We start from the raw sequence: 20492 nt of genomic DNA on the forward strand, positions 1-20492 counted from the left end.
CCTAAAAACTGACCAGGTGGATTAGTGCTCAGCATGACAGTTGACGAGTTTTCACGCATCCCTTCTGAGTTATCTGCTTCCATGACAATAGAATATGTTGTGTTTGATGTCAGACCCGTTATTTCAATTGGGACACTGTCTGCGGGTTGACTCTTCACGCCATTCGCTGAATAGCAGACAGTGTATACTGTCTGATGCTGTATGCGGCATGTTGACGGGACTTACCTCGTCACCTCTTTCATTTCTGTGACACCGAGAGCTGCCTTTGACTCATAAATTGACCTATTCAATTAAACAGTAGAATACAGCATAAAATCAAAATCTTTTACGCGGTTCACAATGTACCACAACTAAAACAGGAAAGGAGCCTGTATTTCTATGTGGTAGAATGGCAGATTTGCTCTTCGTCTGTAGTTCTGTGCAGATTGTGCTGTTTATTAGTATTATTGCTAACTAAACACATACGAAGACCACGACCACTGTTTGTCTGTAGTTGCTGTAACACTTTCACTCAATTTTCCCCGGCGGAGTTGACTTTCTGCAACGACTTGAAAACTGTAGTTGGTCCCTGGCATCAGTTCGCATACTATGTGTTCTACATCTGGGCCATGTTCTGTTGACGCCTTCACGTCCGCCTTCATATTGCCTTGACTGCTTGAATATAAAACAATGTATCGCTTGATCAGAAAACCATTTCCCCCAGCGTCATCAACAGACCGCCATTTCAATGTAATACACGCAGATGTCACTGATGTCACCGTAAGCTTTTCTGGTTTACCTGGCGTACCTGCACACATTACTCAAGCAACGGTAAAAATAAAACAAACATCGTCTGATACCTTTGGGACGTGTCATGCCTGTAATGAACGTTCTGCGAGGAATTCCTCCTTCAACTCCATTCAGCGCATATACACTGAAGTTGAAATATGATCCAGACGGAAGACCAGTGAATATGACTGAGCTAGTATCTTCAGAAACTGTCCTGTTTTGATTGGCTGTTCCGTTAATAATACTTATAACGTATTGAGTCACTTTCAATTCAACGGACTCATCAACCGTTAGACGTGACCAAGAAATTTCTATCGAGAAAGTATTCATTGTTCGAGATTGAACACCAGACACTGCTCTTGGAACTGAAGATGCACTGATTAGAATCAACCAACGCAAACTACGTATCAACTTACCATCAGGTGATTCAAACGAGACATTAAGACAATCACTTCTTCCTAGAGCATTACCAGCTGAAACAGTGAAAGTGTACAACTCTGCGACCCCGAGACCGGAAATGTTGACACTGGTAGTAGTGCTAGGTACAGTTTCAGAAAAACCACCTATTTTGACGATTACGTCATATTTGTAGTCAATTATGTCAAAGCCTCCGTCATCTAGGGGTGCTTGCCACATAATTGCACCTCCATTAGGTATTGGCGGCCCTTGCAGTGGATTTGTAGGTATTCCAGGAACAGCATGACTTATTAGCGTCACAGCATGTTAGATGTTTAGACTCACAGTTGAAAATCAATGTGAACGACTTTGCAGTAGAACCCGCTTCATTTCCTGCTCTACAAACAATGTTTGCATTATTGCAATTTCTCAAATTGTGAGACGGGTTGAAAGTAAGTAATTCATTAAAACTTCCTGATGGCGTTCCCACACACAATGAATCAGACTTGGAAGTAACGCTCCAAATAATTTCTGTTACTACTGGATTTCCAACGTCATTAATAATTTCAACGCAGTTCAAAGGAGGAATGACGGAGTCCGTGGCATTTCGTGCCTCCTGCTGAAGGGACACGTTACAGCACGGAGGAACTGCAAAATATATCATCAATATACAATACCGTATTCATTTTCATACGTCTTACATAAGACTGTCAAATTGAGGAACGGCGAATACACCTTTGTTGTACAGCCAGTTATGGTAACGACGCGAATAGAGGCATCATTGTATTCAGAGAGCAACATGAATTCAAAGTGAAAAAGCAGATAGGTAGAAGTTGCACCGACGTACGTTGCGACTGCTTCAAATGGTGGAAGAGAAATATTGATCGAAGCATTGATCGCATCAGAAGGAATTATCTCGCTCTCTTTTCCGTTGAAAACGATCCGTGGATTCCTCAAAAGATCTGAAACGTCGCCTCGAAGTGACACCTGCGTTCCTTGCTCTGCCCGAAGTGATGACAATCTTCTGTCCTCCGGCCAACATACAAAAGTACGCAACAGCTACAAAAGCACAGTCTTATGCAGTCAAAAAGATACAACACAACTTAGTAGCCTTACCAAAAAGACTGCCCACCTAAATCCGGGGAATTCACAATGCATTATCTACGGCAGAGATATAAGAGTCTACGGCTTCTCATCATGTGCCGTTTCGACGACTAATAACAGCAAGAGGAACCTCATGTCCGGGGAATCGTCATCCAATTCCCGGTTGTATCTACCTAGGTGGGGCCCCGAAATGATTTGCTGGAGCTATCTCTTTGGTAAGTCATTGCATTGCTTTAAGGCACGCAGAAGTTTTGTACAGGGGTCTAGTCCTCAGTTTGTCGCTAGGTAGACGGTCGGTTTTTTTTTATTTTTTAGTCGTGGCGTACTGTTTTGTTGGATTTACTCATGAACAGAAAGTGGCGATTGATCCATCTGGAAGTCTCCGTGGCAGAGAGGGTACACATGTGCTTGTTCGGGGCGCCTATACCTTTGTCTTTGTCGAAGCACGGATCTCTTACAACGGAAAAGAGAGCGACGGAATCTCTGTCGTTCGTAATGAGAAAAAGAATGTTTCCATTGTACCGTTTAGAACGCTAACCACGGGTCTTGGCTCAAATGCCACCCATCGACTATTTCAGTTCGAATTCACTCTGCTACCTCAATATAATGGTTCTACTATTCGCGTTGTTGGTCTTGATGGGAACGGTGTCAAGAACTATACGCAGCCTTTGCGTCTAACGGTGCAGTGTAGGTTAATTAAAAAAAAAAAGAGGGTGTTCATCCCCCTTGATCTGTTTACTTTTAGATCCTCCCTGCTGTAACGGTTCTCTTCAACATGAAACGCGAAACGTCACCGACTCCGTCATTTCTCCTCTAAACTGCAGCGAAATTATTAGTGAAATTGGAAATCCGGCAGTAACAAAAATTAGTTGGACTATTACTACTGATTCACTGAAGTGTGCGGGAATGTCAACAGGAAGTTTGAATGAATTGTACACTTTCAATCCGTCTGACAATTTGCGAAATTGCAACAACGCGAACGTCATTTGTAGAGCAGCAAATGAAGTGGGATCAACTACAAAGAAGTACGCATTGATTTTCAACTGTGAGTTTGTGTATATGCGGTGGTGTTGAAAGAAATAATTAGACGCGTTTTTAGCTGCTCCTGGAATACCCAGAACATCGACACAAGGACAACCGACTCCTCTTCCCAATGGAATTATTATTGCATGGCAAGCGCCCACAGATGACGGAGGCTTCAAGGTGCTAGACTACAAATATGACGTTATTAGCGAAACTGGCTCAATTATTTCGTCCAAAAACGTACCGAGCACTACCACCAGCGCCAGAATTTCTGGTCTCGGAGTTGCAGAGTCGTACAATTTTTCTGTTTCAGCTGGTAATGCTCTAGGAAGAAGTGGTCGTCTTAATGTCTCTTTTGAATCGCCTGATGGTAAGTTGATACGTAGTTAGCGCTGGCTGATCTAATCGGTGCATCTGCAGTTCCAAGAGCAGTGTCCGGTGTTCAATCTCGAACAGTTAATACTTCCTCAACTGAAATTTCTTGGTCACTCCTAACGGTTGATGTGTCCTTTGAAGTGAAACTGACTCAATACGTTATAAGTATTGTTAACGGAACAGCCAATCAAAACAGGACAGTTTCTGGAGATACTAGCTCGGTCATATTCGCCGGTCTTCCGTCTGGATCATATTTCAACTTCAGTGTATATGCACTGAATGGAGTTCGAGGAGGAATTCCTCGCAGAACGTTTGTTACAGGCATGACAAATCCCACAGGTATCAGACGATGTTCGTTTTATTTTTACCGTTGCTAAAGGGATGTGTACAGGTACGCCAGGTACACCAGAAAAGCTAACGGTTGCATCAATGACGTCTACGTGTGTTACATTGACGTGGCGATCTGTTGATGCGGGGGGAAGGGATTTTGTGATCAAACGATACATTGTTTTATATTCGAGTCAAGGCAGTAACACTACGAAAGCGGACGTGAAGACGGTGTCACCAGAATACGGTCCCGATGTAGAACACAGCGTATGTGAACTGACGTCAGGAACAAGCTACACTTTTCAAGTCGCTGCAGAAAATCAAGTCCGTCGGGGAAGACTGAGTGAAAGTGTCACGACAACTACGGACGAAGGTTGGTCTTCGAATGTGTTTAAATGACAGCGCTAATAAACAGCATAGTGTTTGATTTCCCTGTGGGTCTAGTTGTGGGACTAACAATTGGCATACCGGTAGTGGTTGGAATAGGCTTTTTCATTGTGGCGTACTTCTGCTGTTGTCGAAAGAGAAAGAAAACGGGTAAAGTAGGCTGCATATTGGCTTGCTATTCCATTCGCTATCTCTTTAGAAAACTTGACTCACGCTTCAAGGGCTGCTCCCGATTCAGCAGAAATGAAGCAAATGACAAAGTCGCCAATTTATGATTCAAGCCAAGGCACAGGCAAAGGTGGCGTCACGGCTCCAGTTTACGCAGACGTAACCCCCGTCAACGAGAACAATCCAGTGCTACTTACAACAACGAATCCCACTTATCAAACGGCTGGTACAGGCAAGCAATGATGCTGTCCAACCGAACGCGTTTTAGTTTCAGGAATAGAGTACATGCGCTGAACTGCTGTGCTTTGTTCTTTCTGATTTTGTTTCTTTTTAGTGGATGACTAAATTTAGGATCAACGCTTTCGCTTTCAAGTTAGACATACGGGAAGGCGAGTTTACCATGTGTGAGGTTTCTTGATTGATCTGTCTCTTCTGATTACAGTGCGAAAGCCACGACGGTCACGGTTTGTCATTCTCAAACAAGAAGAACATGCATTTCAACTTGAAGTTTGTGCTACAGCTTCTTGTAGTATGCCACCTAGGTAAACACGCGCAGGCTTGAGAGCGTAGATGTACGAACAGCAAACTTTGCAGCCGACCCGTTGTTTTTTCAAAGAGTGACGATCAGTCCGTCTGGAAACCTTCGAGCAAAGCAGGGAACACAGGTGTCACTTCAAATTTAAGCGACGTTACGCTTTACGCGAGAGATCCACGGATCGTTTACAACAGAAAAGAGAGCGATATAATTCCTTCTGGTTTGATCGGTATCTCAGTCAGGATTTCCATTCCACCAGTGGCAACGTATCTCGGTGCAAATGCCACCTATCTTCTTTTCAAATTTGATTTCATGCTGCTCTTTAAATACAACGATGCTTCTATTCGCATCGTTGCTTTAAGTGGCGCCTCAACAAAGGTTTACTCGCCTTTCCTCAATTTGACAGTCTTGTGTAAGTCTTGTTATTGGTACGTGCATATATTTTAGAACTCTTTCTAGCATCTTCGTGTTGCAGCGTTTCTGGGTCTACAGTTAGGCAGAACGCGACAGACTCGTCAGCGCTACTACGTAATCATTCGTGAACGAGGGAATCCTCCAGCATTTATTTCTTGGACAGTGCAATCCTCAACATCTGGTTGCAGAGGAATGCCGTCAGGAGAAGCCAATCAGTTCTACGATATTGATCAGATTTCACGGTCATGCAATGGTGCAAAAATCGCCTGCTTAGGAGACACGAATGCTATTGAACATCACCACCACAACGTTTAATTTACTACTAGTTAAAAGTACAAGCAAAGATAGACTGCTTTGATATCCTGTATTATTTAATTATTGGCTTGTAAGTTCTCTGATATGCACCTTTGATGGCTTGGCTAGACCATCAGCAATATTCAGATAGAAAAAGCCTGCAGACAGTGGAGGCTTCCAGTTGACTCATTACAGCTTGTCTGTCAATGAAAACGACGCAAAACACAAACTATGTAGTTACGGTGGAAGCAGAAAATTAAGGAAATCTTGAGAACTCGTCGAGTGTGGCAATGAGTACCACAGCGCCTGGTTAGTTCTGTCTATTTCCATTCTCGACATGAACTACTGTACCGTATCTGTACGGTTAGGTAGTCCTGATAGTGTAAGTCTCACCAACGACAGCGTGAAAGAAATCTCGTTGACTTCTGTTGCAGTCATCCAAAAACACAAAGTACGAAAAACACAGTGACGGACTCAACAAAATGGCTAAAATAAGCCGCTAAACAGAATACCTACTGGTACAGAACTAAAGACAAATGAACGAACCGTTCCCGTTCTCAGTTTCCAGGTAATCCAATTCATTCTCAGTGATCAGCAAGCTTGGTGACTCCAGTGTAGGGAACAGACTCCTCCTCCTTGGTTTTCTTCACTTTCTTCATATTCGTTTCCTCCTTTTCTGGCGTCTGCTTGGCCAAATCCAATTGAGCATATTGAAGTGGCTAGAAAACGATAGTTGGAATTAGTACGTTCGGTTAGGAGTCTGCCACATGCTGTGGCGATTTCGGTAGTGAGGAGAGCGCACAGACGGTGTCTTTTTAGAATCTCGCTCTGCCTGCGCTCTCTTCAGCTCATTAATTAAACTACATTAGCTAAATACGTGTTGATCAAGCGATGCACCTTCTACTTTTATAAAATCGACTTAATATTATCTACCTCAGAAGGTTTCACATCGCTGTAAGTCACTGAATCTTTGGCTCGGTTCTCTTTGACTGGTGCTGGACCAGCTTGGGCTAGTTCCAGCTCAGCATAATTAAGTCCGTCACCGCCGCCCTAACGATACATACTATGGCAATCAACACCCGATTTTTAAACTCTTCCTGCCTTCTTCTTTGTGACAGACTCTTCTCCAGTCTTCTGTTTCTGATTCGTTGGCTCTACTTCAGTAAGTTCTATTAGAATCAAAGCTATTTCTATCTAAAGTCTTGCCTTTGGATGATGGACGAAACTTGACACACCAGATGACAATGATTACTACAACAATAAGCAATGCAACGCATCCAGCACAAATGCCGGCAATAGCACCAGCGTTCAACTCTTCGAAAACACTCAGTAAGGTAAATGATGTGAATAAAGCATACCTTCCGAGTCTTTACCTTCTGAGTCTTTGAGAGTTACCGAAACAGAAGTGCAGTTGTTTCCTTCCTTACCCAAATTGTTGATGGCAATCACTTTTACACTGTACATTGTATTAGGCATCAGCTTGTCGATCAGAATGCTCTGATATTTCCCGTCTTGAGCTTTAAAGTCTCTTCGTTGATCATTGATAAACACCCTGTACGTTGATACTGATACACTGGGGTCATCTCTGCCAGTGTCTTGGACAGAATCAAATTCCAACTTCAAAGAAACAGAAGTCTTTTCTTTCACGTTGTCATCAGTAAGACAGACACTACCAGGTTTACCTACCAATAGACACTATTCACCATTGGCAATTACTACTGTATCAGCTAGAACTGACCAGGTGGATTGGTACTCATCACAACAATCGATGAATTTTCACGTGTCCCTACTGAATTGTCTGCTTCTACATGAATTGCATAGGTTGTGTTTGATTTCAGACCAGTTACTGTAATTGGAAGACTGTTGGAGCCTTGGCTGCCACTTACACCATTTCCTACATAGTACACAGTGTATCCGCCGCTAACGAAATTTGTAATTGTCGGGCATGTGACTTGAATTGAAGTTCGGTTTGTTGTACCTTGAATTGGTATTATACACTTTCCTGGAGTGATTACTGAATGCAATAAGCGTCACAATTCTTATTTTTTACTTACTGGTAGGAATTGTTTCACGAATTTCACATAATTTTCCCAATCCAAGAACGTTAACCGCCAAAACAGCGATTACCAGTTCATCACCATCATTCACAGAAGTGTTTGCCTTCAACAAAGATCTTTGTACCCAATCAATTGACTTGCCATTGGCAGACAAATTATAACCAGTCACAGGGAATCCTCCGTCGTCTTGAGGTTCATTCCAACTAAATGTTGCTAATGGCCTAATCAAGCCATCATAGCTGCACATCAAGTCTCCCGGTGGACCTACAAATAACCAATGGTTACCTGAAGAATGATGTTTCTCCAAACAGATTTTACTTCTAATAATTAAGTGAAACGTTTTCGTAGTTATTTCCAGTGACGCATCTTTTGTGTCTGCTATGCAGGCGACGTTGGTAGCATTGCACTGTCGTGAAATTGAATTAATAGTATAGAATTGATTGGCATCTCCTGATGGCATTCCATTGCAGCCGGGTGTTGGAGTCCAAGAAATCAGTGCTGGAGGATTTCCTGTATTACGTATAATGTCTGAACAGTTCAATTGCAAAAGCCTTGGCATCTCAGTTGTATTTTTCTCAACTGTAGTCTTAGAAACGTTGCAGCATGGAGAAACTGAAGGAAGTACCATAAAAAGTATTACTACGTACAAAAAACTGACTTACACAATACTGTGAGATTCAGGAAAGGTGAGTAGGTCTTGTTACCATTGTCGTCCGTGCCAACAACACGAATATTAACAGAGGAAGCAAAGTGAAATCGAACTGGAATAGTCGATGGGTACCATTCGAACCACGACCCGTTGTAGACACCATAAGAGATCCGATAGAAATATCGGCTTTCCGACCAGAAACGGCAGAGACGATGCTGCTCTCTTGCTCGTTATAAACGATCCTTGCTTCCGATACCTCCAACAGGTAGCTGGCCCGAACAAGTACACGCGTATCCTTTCTGGCTCGGAGAACTCCAGACGGAGTAATAGACACTTTTTGTCCATTGGTCCATTGACCATAAAAATACGCAAGAGCTACACAAGATAACAGTCCAAACTACGACGAGAAGATTGGTTTCGACAACGAACCAAAGAGAGAGCTCCACTGAATCATTTTTCCGAGGGGCCCCACCTAGAATTCCGGGAACTGAGAAAGCGTTTCAGTCTTTCAGTTTCCCGGGCATGATTTTCGTTCTTCTTGTCGTCGTGTGCCATCTGGGTAAATAAACTAGCTAGACCTGTCAAACTTTTTCCAAGCAAAAGTGTAGGCTCGCTAGTATCGCAGAAAGTGTTCATTACCCCGTCTGGAGTTCTCCGAGCCAGAAAGGATACGCGTGTACTTGTTCGGGCCAGCTACCTGTTGGAGGTATCGGAAGCAAGGATCGTTTATAACGAGCAAGAGAGCAGCATCGTCTCTGCCGTTTCTGGTCGGAAAGCCGATATTTCTATCGGATCTCTTATGGTGTCTACAACGGGTCGTGGTTCGAATGGTACCCATCGACTATTCCAGTTCGATTTCACTTTGCTTCCTCTGTACGATAATGCTAATATTCGTGTTCTTGGCACGGACGACAATGGTAACAAGACCTACTCACCTTTCCTGAGTCTCACAGTATTGTGTAAGTCAGTTTTTTGTACGTAGTAATACTTTTTATGGTACTTCAGTTTCTCCATGCTGCAACGTTTCGAATTCTAAGACTACTGAGCAAAATACAACTGAGATGCCAACGCTTTTACAATTGAACTGTTCAGACATTATACATGATAGAGGAAATCCTCCAGCACTGATTTCTTGGACTCCAACACCCGGCTGCAATGGAATGCCATCAGGAGATGCCAATCAATACTACACTATTAATTTAATTTCACGACAGTGCAATTCTGCTAATGTCACCTGCATAGCAGACACAAAAGATGCGCTCCTGGATATCACCATGAAAACGTTTCATTTGATCATTAGAAGTAAAATCTGTTTGGAGAGACACCATTCTCCGGATAGCGATTAAGTATATATTTGTAGGTCCACCGGGAGACTTGATGTGCAGCTATGACGGCTTGATCAGGCCATTAGCAACATTTAGTTGGAATGAACCTCAAGACAACGGAGGATTCTCAGTGACTGGTTACAGTTTGTCTGTTGATGGACGTTTTGTAGATTGGCAACAAGGCAGTTTGCTGAACTACAACATTCAAGTGAAAGATGGTGATCAACTGAAGTTCAGTATTTCAGCAGTGAACATTCTTGGATCTGGACCTTCATGTGAAGTACGTAATACTATACCAACCAGTGAGTGAATTATTTAGAAGACAGCGCTAGCGCTCTGTTGCATTGTACTATCGTTTCAGGAAGCTGTCTTATGCCAAGTCAAAGTGCTGCATCAAGAACTTCAATTACAATAGATTGTCTGTCGAATTCAACTATTGCTAAGAGCGCATACGTTGTTTACTACTCGGGAAACAGCACAAAATCAAAGAAATCTTCAACGAGCCTACCAATTACAATTTCTAACCTAACTCCTGGCATAAAATATGTAGTTACGGTAGAAGCAGAAAATTCGGCAGGATATCGTGAAAACTCAACTACAGTGGTGATGAGGACCAAGGCGCCTGGTTCGTTCATTTTATTGTTAACAGCTAACTTGCAGAACGTATCTATGTAGGTGCTCCGAATCGTGTCAGTCTCACCAACGGCAATGTGAAAGAAATATCATCTACGTCTTTTACCTTGGAATTCTTTTCTGTTACAGACTCCGGCAGAGACAATGTTACTGTAACGAAATATCGCATCTACATTGACAACTCGCCACGTGACTTCGAAGCTCAAGCAGAAAATACCCAAAGATTTGTCATAGATAGTCTTGCAATGGGGAGAGCATACGTAGTCCAAGTGGCTGCAGTTAATGAAATAGGCGAAGAAGGTGAGAAAAGTCTTCCAATAGCAGTAGCGAAGTATGAGAGCGGAGTATCATCTGGAGCGTTGGCTGGGTCTGTCATCGGTTCTCTGTTGATGGGAGCTGCGATTGGTGTTGTTCTAACCTACGTTGTCTCAAGGCGGCTGGCGAAAAATCCGAATCCGACACAAGAAGAAAGCGTAGAAATGAAGGATTCCTATCTGTACGCTGAGAGTCGTCGCAAGGGTCCGCCAAAGGCCGACGTTCAGATGGCAACAGAGCCCGCTTATGAAGATGCTGGCAAATTACGCGTTCCACAGCGAGAGCATAAAAATCCTGCTTATGCCACCCCTGGAAGCGCCAATTGAGTGACCAGTCTTCAGCTTTACTGTTTGTACGTTTTCCAATTTTTGTCCTTTCTCTTTTAGTGTTTCTTCAATGGGCTCATAGTCCCAGGTTTTTATACTAAGCGACTAGGCTCGGCTTTTTCAACTGTTTTCCCTGACGTGAAACAACACCAACATACGCACATAGCAAGAGAACAAAAGGGACTCTTATCAAACAACTGCTGCCAGTTTACTCAGTTTCTGTTTCTACACGCTTCTACCAGCTACGTGATAGGAAGGATTATTCGTGGTCAGTGGCGCGGCAGTGCTTTTGCTAATAGGAGCCACGTCTGCATACACCGGAGCCGTTGTCTTTTTTACGCCTCCGCTTGAATCATATATCGGTGACGTCGTCACCCTGGTCATTTCTTTAGTACCTGTAATGACTTCACGTTTTGAGTCACTTTTTGTTTCTACGCAGTTAGATGTTGATTAGTTTCTTAATGCGCACAAGTCTACAATACCTTTGCTCTTTCTTGACGTAAAAAGAAAATACGTGGCAACGACAGAAATAATTACAGCAGCAACTGAAGCAATCACAATAGCAACGATGACGCCAACACTCAGTCCTTCATAAATTGATTAAAAATACTTACTAAGTTTACACTAAACTGTAAATACCGGCGGATTTTCCTTCTTCTAGAGTTGTTATCAAAACAGAAGTGCAGTTGTTACCTTCTTCACCCAAGTTGTTGATGACAATCACTGTCACACTGTACATTGCACTAAGCATCAACTTGCCAATCAAAATTCTCTGAATTTCTCCTTCTTGAGCCTCAAAGTCTCTTCGTTGATCATTGATAAACACCCTGTACATTGATACAATGGCATCATCTCTGCCAGCGTCTTGGACAGAATCAAACACCAGCGTAAAAGAAACAGATGTAATGTCATCTACGTTGTCATTCGTAAGACAGACACTGCCAGGTTGACCTACCAGTGGGCACTATTTTGATCATTACTAAACTACAGGTACAGAACTGACCAGGTGCATTGGTCCTCATCACGTCACTCGACGAGTTTTCACGTTTGCCTACTGAGTTGTCTGCTTCTACAATAATTGTATACGTTGTGTTTGATTTCAGACCAGTTACTGTAATTGGAAGACTATTGGAGCCTTGACGGCCACTTACACCGTTTCCTACATAGTACACAGTGTATCCGCCGCTAACGAAATCTGCAGCTGTTGGGCATGTAACTTGAATTGAAGTTCGGTTTGTTGTACCTTGAATTGGCATTGTACATTTTCCTGGAGTGATTACTGAATGCAATAAGCGTCACAATTCTTATTTTCACTTACTGGTAGGAATTGTTTCGCGGATGTCACATAGCTTTCCCAATCCAAGAACGTTAACCGCCGAAACAGTAATCACCAGTTCATCACCATCGTTTACAGAAGTGTTTGCCTTCAACATAGATCCTTGCACCCAATCGATCGATTTGTCATTGGCAGACAAATTGTAATCAGTCACCAGGAATCCTCCATCGTCTTGAGGTTCTCTCCAACTAAACGTTGCTAATGGCCTGATCAAGCCATCATAGCTGCACATCAAGTCTCCCGGTGGACCTACAAATACAGTATACACTTAATGGTTATCCGGAGAATGGTGTCTCTCCAAACAGATTTTACTTCTAATAATTAGGTGAAACGTTTTCGTAGTGATCTCCAGTAACGCATCTTTTGTGTCTGCTATGCAGGTGACATTGGCAGAATTGCACTGTCGTGAAATTGAATTAATAGTATAATATTGATTGGCCTCTCCTGATGGCATTCCATTGCAGCCGGGTGTTGGAGTCCAAGAAATCATTGCTGGAGGATTTCCTCTATTACGTATAATGTCTGAACAGTTCAATTGCAAAAGCGTTGGCATCTCAGTTGTATTTCTCTCAACTGTAGTCTTAGAAACGTTGCAGCACAGGGAAGCTGGGAAAAACGCCTAAAAAAGGATCGTACACGCCAAAATCGACTTACACAATACTGTTAGATTCAAGAACTGTGAGTAGATCCTGGAATTATCAAGATTTATGCCGACGACGCGGATAGTAGCACCATCATACTGAGACAGCATAGTGAAATTGAATTGGAAAAGTCGATGAGTGATATTTCCACCAAGACCCGTGGTAGATACTGTAAACGATCCAATTACGAAATTCATTTTCGCATCCAAAACGACAGAAGCTCGAGCATAGGTTTCTTTTCCATTATAAACGATCCTTGCCTCCTCGAACGAGCTCGCATAGGCGCTCCGAACAAGGACACCTACACCCTCTTTGTCCCGGAGAATTCCAGACGGACTAATCTTCACTTCCTGCTGTTCAGTCCATCGAATAAAAACGTAGATAACTATACAAAAATAACGTCAGCCTAGTCTACACCCCCACCTCCATACTGAGAACTAGCCCCGATTTACGAACGGTCAGGGGGTAACACAATTCCGCACCAAAGAGACAGTTCCACCGAATCATTTCGAACCACAACCCACCCAAATCCGGGAGATTCGCAATGCTTTTTTTGCAGCTTCTCTTTGTCTATCGTATAGGTAAACTATCAGTATGTAGACTAGCTTTCAGAAGTGAAATTTTGACGGCCGAAGATATCAAAGGGAATAACGATCGATCCGTCTGGAGCTCTTCGGGCAAAGCAGGGAACGCGTGTGTCTCTTCGAAGCGAACCTCCGACCATCACAAGAAATCACCGTATTGTTTACAACGGAAAAGAGAGCGAGATACTGCCTTCTGATCAGATCGGCGACTCAAGAGACATTTCTCCTCCACCATTTGAAGCATCCGTGACGTTTGTCGGTGAGCTAGGGAGGATACGCATGTCCTTGTTCGAAGCAGCTGCCTGCTTGAGGTAGCTGAAGCAAGGATCGTCTATAACGAACAAGAGAGCGCCGTCATCTCCACGATTTCTGGTCGAAGAACAGAGATTTTCATCGGATCATTTATGGCATCCACAATGGGTCTTGGTGCGAATGGCACCCATCGACTATTCCAGTTCAATCTCACTCTTGTCCCTCTCTATGATGGTGGGCAGTATTCGTATTGTTGGTATAGATGGCGGTGGTTCCCAGACCTACTCATCTTTCTTGAATCTCACAGTATTGTGTAAGTCAGTCAGGAAAAAGGTGCTTGATCAGCTTATTTTTCAGTTTCCCCGTGCTGTAGCGGGCTTCTTCAGCATGAAGCACGAAATGCTACAGACTTCGTGATTCCGCCTCTAAACTGCAGTGACATTATTAGCAATATTGGAAATCCGAAAGTAGCCAAAATTGTTTGGACTATTACTCCAGAGTCACAAAAGTGTGAGGGAATGCCAACGGGAAGTTTCAATGAACTGTATACTTTCAATTCGTCTGACAATTTGAGAAACTGCAACGACGCAAATGTTGTATGTAGAGCAGCAAACGAAGTGGGATCTACTACAAAGACTTACACATTGATTTTCAACTGTGAGAATTTTAGCATGCTATGATGTTTATGGAATTAATTAGACGTGTTCTAGCTGTTCCTGGAATACCCAGAAAATCAGCGCAAGAGCAGCCGACACCTCTTCCCAATGGAATCATTATTGCATGGCAAGCACCAGTAGATAGTGGAGGATTCAAGATTATTGACTACGAATATGAAGTGATTGGAAAAACGGGTTCAGTGATTCTATCTGAAAACGTACGAAGCACTACCACCAGCGCTCAAATTTCTGGTCTCGGGGTCGCAGAGTTGTACACCTTCACTGTATCAGCTGGCAATGCTTTAGGAAGAAGTGATCGTCTCAATGTCTCGTTTAAATCACCCGACGGTACATCGCGCTTGATTTGTCTCTTGTAAAACAGGCGAGATTTTTTAGTTCCGAGAACCATTTCGAACGTGGAAACTAGAACTGTCAATTGGACAGCAATTGAAATGTTGTGGACACCTTTAGGAATTGATGCTGCAGTTGAACTACCACTGACCAGGTACGTAGTTGAAATACGTGGAACGGGCAAAGACACGTTTTCAGTCGGCTCTATGAAAGCAAACTTCTTATTTACTGGGCTTCTACCAGAGAAAATTTATCATTTTAATGTCTATGCAGAAAACGGAGTTCGGGGAGGAACAGCTCGTCGCTCAAAGGCTCTACTAACTTTGAAGGTTACTTAAAGAAACAATATTTCATTTTCTTTAACTTTGAAAATTTATAGGCGCTCCAAAGGTAGTTTCAGTCAAGAGTACGACGTGTATGCGGTCACATCTACGAGTTTCACATTGACCTTTCGTTCTATCGTTAATTCCAGCCAAGGCTTCGTTGTTGTAGAGTTTACGTGAACAACTTGCCACGGGAATTTTTAGCTCAACCGGGAAATACTCAGACATTTACAGTAGACGGTCTTGTATCAGGAAGAGCGTATGCAGTTCAAGTGGCGGCTGTAGATAATTTTGGCAGAGAAGGTGAGAAGAGTCTTCCCATCGCCGTTGCTACGGCAGCGAATAGCGGAATATCATCTGGTGCTTTGGCTGGATTAGTCATTGGTACTCTTTTGGCGGGATTTCTCATTGGCACTCTCACAGGCTTTTCTATAACACGTACCGTCACGAAACGTACACTAGTTCGCAGGATAAAAAACATACGCAAGGAGAAAGCTTGGAGATGAATGACTCTTGCCTCTATGCCGAGGCTCGTCGCAAAGATCCGTCAAAGCAAGTGGAGCCCACATATGAAGAGGCCGGCCAAGCACGTGTCTGTCTATCCACCTAAAAAGTAGGATTTTCTGGTGGCATGGGAGTGACTGCTGAAATATGTTCTTGTTTGTTTTTGTTTTTTCTGACTTTGTTTCTTTCCTAGTGGGTGGCTACTGTATGATCAACGCTTTCGCTTTCAAGTTAAACATACGGGCGCCGCAAAGGCGAGTTACAGTGTGCGAGGCTTCTTGATTGAATGTAAACGTGCGATCTCCTTTGATTACAGTGCAACGGCTACAACGCACGATTTGTTTTATTCTCAGACAATAAGGGAATGTATATCAACTTGACGTTTCTGCTACAGCTTCTTGTTGCGTGCTATCAAGGTAAACACTCACAGGCTTGAGAGAGTATTGAGATATACGAACAGCTAACTTTGTAGCCGACCTGTTGCTTTCTCAAACCATGACCATAAATCCATCTGGAAGTCTTCGGGCAAAGCAAGGAACACGGGTCTCACTTCGAGGCGACGTTTCGCTTCTGGTGAGAAGTCCTCGGATCGTTTTCAACGGAAAAGAGAGCGATGTAATTCCTTCTGATGTGGTCGGTGCCTCGGTCAAGATTTCTGTTCCACCATTTGAAGCAGTCGCAACGTACGTCGGTGGAAATGCCACCCACTTTCTTTTCCAGTTCGATTTCATGTTGCTCTCTGAATACGACGATGCTTCTATTCGCATCGTTGCTGTAAGTGGCGGCGTTGCAACAAAGGTGTATTCGCCGTTTCTCAATTTGACAGTTTTATGTAAGACGTCAGAAAACGAATACGGTATTGTATTTTGATCGAATGTTATGCAGTTCCTCCGTGCTGTAACGTGTCACTCCAACAGGAAGCGCGAAATGCCACAGACCCCATCATTCCTCCTTTGAACTGTAGTGAAATTACTAATGACGTTGGGAATCCGGCAGTAACAAAAATTACGTGGAGCGTTACTTCCGAGCCCGATTCACTGTGCGTAGGAATTCCAACAGGAAGTTTGAATGAATTATACACTTTCAACCCGTCTCACAATTTGAGAAATTGTAATAATGCTAACGTTGTTTGTAGAGCAGCAAATGAAGTGGGATCTACCACAAAGACGTTTACATTGATTTTCAACTGTGAGTCTAAACGCATACAATGCTGTGACATTGATGGAGCTAATGTTCTAGCTGTTCCTGGAATACCCACAAATCCACTGCAAGGTTCCCCAATACCTAATGGGGTTGCTATTGCGTGGCAAGCACCCATAGATGATGGAGGCTTCGACATAATTAACTACAAATATGACGTGATCGGCAAAATATCTGAAACTGTACCGAGCGCTACCACCAGTGCCAACATTTCCGGTCTCGGAGTCGCAGAGTTATACACCTTCACTGTATCAGCTGGTAATGCTCTAGGAAGAAGTGATCGTCTTAATGTCTCATTTGAATCACCTGATAGTAAGTTGGTACGTAGTTTGCGTTGGCTGATCTAAACAGTACATCTGCAGTTCCAAGGGCAGTGTCTGGTGTTCAATCTCGAATAATTAATACTTCCTCGACAGAAATATCTTGGTCACTTCTAACGGTTGATGTGTCTGTGGAATTGAATGTGACTCAATACTTTATAACTATCGTTAACGGAACAGCCAATCAAAACATGACAGTTTCTGGAGATACTAGCTCAGTCATATTCACGGGTCTTCCGTCTGGATCATATTTCAACTTCAGTATATATGCGCTGAATGGAGTTCGAGGAGGAATCCCTCGCAGAACGTTTGTTACAGGCATGACGAATCCAAAAGGTATAAGAGACGAAGTTGTAAGTTTATTGGTATTGTTGCTAAAGCAATGTGTGCAGGCACGCCAGGTACACCAGAACAGCTTACAGTTAAATCAAAGACGTCTAAATGTGTCACATTGACGTGGCGGGCTGTTGATGACGCTGGGGGAAATGGTTTTGTGATCAAGCGATACATCATTGCGTATTCAAGTCAAGGCAGTACCGCTACAAAAGCGGACGTGAAGACGGTGTTACCAGAACATGATCCCAATGTAGAACACCCAGTATGTGAACTAACACCAGAAACAAGCTACATTTTTCAAGTTGCTGCAGAAAATCAAGTCCGTCGGGGAAGACTGAGTGAAAGTGTTATGGAAACGACAGACAAAGAGAAAGGTTTGTTTTTGCGGGTGTTTAGATAACAACGCTAATAAACAGCACAGAGTCTGCTTTTCCTGTGGGTCTGGTTGTGGGATTAACAATTAGCATATTGGTTGGAATAGGTTTTTTCATGCGCCTCTGCTGTTGTCGAAAAAGAAAGAAAACGGGTAAAGTTGGCTGCATATTGGCTTGCTATTCCATTCGCTATCTCTTTAGAAAACTTGACTCGCGGTTCAAGCGCTGCTCCCGATGCAGCAGAAATGAAGCAAATGACAAAGTCGCCAATTTATGATTCAAGCCAAGGCACAGGCAAAGGTGGCCTCACGGCTCCAGTTTACGCAGCCGTAACTCCCGTCAACGACAACAATCCTGTGCCACTTACAACAACGAATCCCGCTTATCAAACAGCTGGTACAGGCAAGCAGTGATGCTGTTCAAGCGAACGCGTTTTAGTCTCGGAATAGAGTACATTCTCTGAACTGCTGAAAGTTTTTCTTCTTCTGATTTTGCTTAGTGGATGACTAGTATCAACGCTTTCGCCTTCAAGTTAGACATACAGGCGCCACGAAGGCGAGTGTACGATGTGTGAGGCTTCTTGATTGACTGTAGACGTGCTGTCTTTTCTGATTACAGTGCGAAAGCCACGACGGTCACGGTTTGTCGTTCTCAGACAAGAAGAACATGCATTTCAACTTGAAGTTTGTGCTACAGCTTCTTGTGGTATGCCACCTAGGTAAACACGCAGGCTTGAGAGCGTACAGATATACGAACAGCAAACTTTGCAGCCGACCCGTTGTTTTTTCAAAGAGTGACGATCAATCCGTCTGGAAACCTTCGAGCAAAGTAGGAACACAGGTGTCACTTCAAAGCGACGTTTCGCTTCTAACGAGAAATCCACGGATCGTTTACAACAGAAAAGAGAGAGATATAGTTCGGTACCTTAGTCAGGATTTCCATTCCATCATTTGAAGCAGTGGCAACGTATCTCGGTGCAAATGCCACCTATCTTCTTTTCAAATTTGATTTCATGCTTCTCTTTAAATACAACGATGCTTCTATTCGCATCGTTGCTTTAAGTGGCGCCTCAACAACGGTGTACTCGCCTTTCCTCAATTTGACAGTCTTGTGTAAGTCTTGTCATCGGAACGTGCACGTGCATATATTTTAGAACTCTTTCTAGCGTCTCCGTGTTGCAACGTTTCTGGGTCTACAGTTAGGCAGAACGCGACAGACTCGTCAGCACTACTACGTCTGAACTGTTCAGAAATCATTCGTGAAACGAGGGAATCCTCCAGCATCTATTTCTTGGGCAGTTCAATCCCCAGCATCCGGCTGCAGAGGAATGGCGTCAGGAGAAGCCAATCAATTCTATAATATTAATCAGATTTCACGCGCATGCAATGATGCAAAAACTACCGGCGTAGGAGACGCGAATGATGCGCTATTGGACATCACCACCACAACGTTTAATTTACTAGTTAAAAGTACAAGCAAAGATGGACTTCTTTGATTTCCTGCATTAATTTATTAATTGGTTTGTAGGTCCTCCAGGAAGTATGATATGCACCTTTGATGGCTTGGCTAGACCATTAGCAATATTCAGCTGGAAAAAAGCCTGCAGACAATGGAGGATTCCAGTTGACTCATTACAGCTTGTTTGTCAATGGAAGCTCCTTAGATTGGAAGCAAAACTATTCGTTACACTACAGCGTCCAGGTGAAAGATGGTGATCAGGAAACGGCACAACCGCAAAGAAATCTGCCATCAGCCTGCCAACTACAATTTCTAACCTAATCTCAAACACAAACTATGTAGTTACGGTGGAAGCAGAAAATTCGGAAGGAGATCCTGAGAACTCGTCGAGTGTGGTAATGAGTACCACAGCGCTTGGTTAGTTCTGCATATTTCCATTCTCGACGTGAAGTATCGTATCTGTACGTGTAGGCAGTTCCTGATAGTCTCACCAGCGACAGCGTGAAAGAAATGTCGTTGACGTCATTTACCTTGGAATTCCATTCTGTTGCAGACTCCGGCAGAGACAATGTTGCTGTAGCAACGTATCGAATCTACGTGGACAACTTGTCTCGCGACTTTCCAGCTCAAGCAAGCAATATCCAAAGAATTGTAATAGACGGTCTTACGACAGGGAGAGCATACGCAGTCCAAGCGACCGCAAATCAATGAGCTGTGAGGAAATTATCAGTCATCGCGGAAATCCGCCAGCAAATGTCAGTTGGACTAAATCATTAGTCGGCTGCGTTGGCACTGAATTGGGAGATGCCAATCAATTCTACGATCTCAATCCAGTCACACGACAGTGCAACAATGCGCAAATCACTTGTGTGGCAGACACAAAGGATCCTGGTCTAGATACAACGATGAAGACGTTTGCTCTGACTATAAATAGTAAGTAAAAGCCCTTAACTGCGTTTGACTCTCACAAAAATGCATACATGTATGTAGGTCAACCAGAAATGGTAAATATTTCGAAGCAGTCACAACCTACGTTGGTGCGGATTCCCCTCATCTGCTTT

At 43.3% G+C, this 20492-nt stretch overlaps 4 protein-coding genes and 2 long non-coding RNA genes across 8 annotated transcripts; 4 read left to right on the forward strand and 2 right to left on the reverse strand.

Annotated features, from left to right (window-relative positions):
* Window positions 1-491: 491 nt before the first annotated feature.
* LOC136199875 (uncharacterized) lies at window positions 492-2401 on the reverse strand. Its single transcript, XR_010673222.1, has 5 exons — window positions 2281-2401; window positions 1866-2223; window positions 1185-1812; window positions 840-1133; window positions 492-787 (listed from the first exon to the last, which is right to left on the reverse strand). It is a non-coding gene; the product is annotated as an uncharacterized lncRNA (long non-coding RNA).
* On the forward strand, window positions 2281-5800 carry LOC136199874 (cell adhesion molecule DSCAM-like). 3 transcript variants are annotated; one of them, XM_065990174.1, is made up of 12 exons: window positions 2281-2483; window positions 2584-2955; window positions 3014-3313; window positions 3368-3661; window positions 3712-4005; window positions 4058-4366; window positions 4414-4530; window positions 4580-4829; window positions 4883-4937; window positions 4991-5090; window positions 5143-5495; window positions 5543-5800. In XM_065990174.1, the coding sequence occupies exons 1-8, from the start codon at window positions 2402-2404 to the stop codon at window positions 4789-4791; spliced, it is 1980 nt and encodes a 659-aa protein (XP_065846246.1). In that variant the 5' UTR covers window positions 2281-2401; the 3' UTR covers window positions 4792-4829; window positions 4883-4937; window positions 4991-5090; window positions 5143-5495; window positions 5543-5800. The 3 variants fall into 3 exon arrangements, with proteins under 3 accessions (XP_065846246.1, XP_065846247.1, XP_065846248.1); XM_065990175.1 differs by having other exon boundaries at window positions 4580-4774; XM_065990176.1 differs by having other exon boundaries at window positions 4438-4530.
* A 550-nt stretch (window positions 5801-6350) lies between these two features.
* On the reverse strand, window positions 6351-6971 carry LOC136199756 (uncharacterized). Its single transcript, XR_010673168.1, has 3 exons — window positions 6893-6971; window positions 6725-6841; window positions 6351-6510 (listed from the first exon to the last, which is right to left on the reverse strand). It is a non-coding gene; the product is annotated as an uncharacterized lncRNA (long non-coding RNA).
* A 2043-nt stretch (window positions 6972-9014) lies between these two features.
* Window positions 9015-11219, forward strand: LOC136184607 (tyrosine-protein phosphatase Lar-like). Its single transcript, XM_065971519.1, has 6 exons — window positions 9015-9056; window positions 9106-9456; window positions 9503-9799; window positions 9858-10124; window positions 10184-10447; window positions 10498-11219. The coding sequence occupies exons 1-6, from the start codon at window positions 9020-9022 to the stop codon at window positions 11094-11096; spliced, it is 1815 nt and encodes a 604-aa protein (XP_065827591.1). The 5' UTR covers window positions 9015-9019; the 3' UTR covers window positions 11097-11219.
* A 2722-nt stretch (window positions 11220-13941) lies between these two features.
* Window positions 13942-15800, forward strand: LOC136186161 (twitchin-like). The gene is made up of 5 exons (XM_065973424.1): window positions 13942-14222; window positions 14267-14566; window positions 14620-14913; window positions 14962-15245; window positions 15296-15800. The coding sequence occupies exons 1-5, from the start codon at window positions 14090-14092 to the stop codon at window positions 15308-15310; spliced, it is 1026 nt and encodes a 341-aa protein (XP_065829496.1). The 5' UTR covers window positions 13942-14089; the 3' UTR covers window positions 15311-15800.
* Window positions 15801-16003: 203 nt separating this feature from the next.
* Window positions 16004-20438, forward strand: LOC136199701 (receptor-type tyrosine-protein phosphatase eta-like). Its single transcript, XM_065989976.1, has 14 exons — window positions 16004-16031; window positions 16097-16159; window positions 16216-16575; window positions 16629-16931; window positions 16983-17255; window positions 17306-17599; window positions 17656-17973; window positions 18021-18125; window positions 18175-18369; window positions 18473-19085; window positions 19139-19442; window positions 19501-19848; window positions 19903-20364; window positions 20422-20438. The coding sequence occupies exons 2-10, from the start codon at window positions 16108-16110 to the stop codon at window positions 18481-18483; spliced, it is 1911 nt and encodes a 636-aa protein (XP_065846048.1). The 5' UTR covers window positions 16004-16031; window positions 16097-16107; the 3' UTR covers window positions 18484-19085; window positions 19139-19442; window positions 19501-19848; window positions 19903-20364; window positions 20422-20438.
* Window positions 20439-20492: the final 54 nt, after the last annotated feature.

This window comes from Oscarella lobularis, chromosome 1, assembly GCF_947507565.1.
Source record: "Oscarella lobularis chromosome 1, ooOscLobu1.1, whole genome shotgun sequence".
Lineage (NCBI taxonomy): Eukaryota > Metazoa > Porifera > Homoscleromorpha > Homosclerophorida > Oscarellidae > Oscarella > Oscarella lobularis.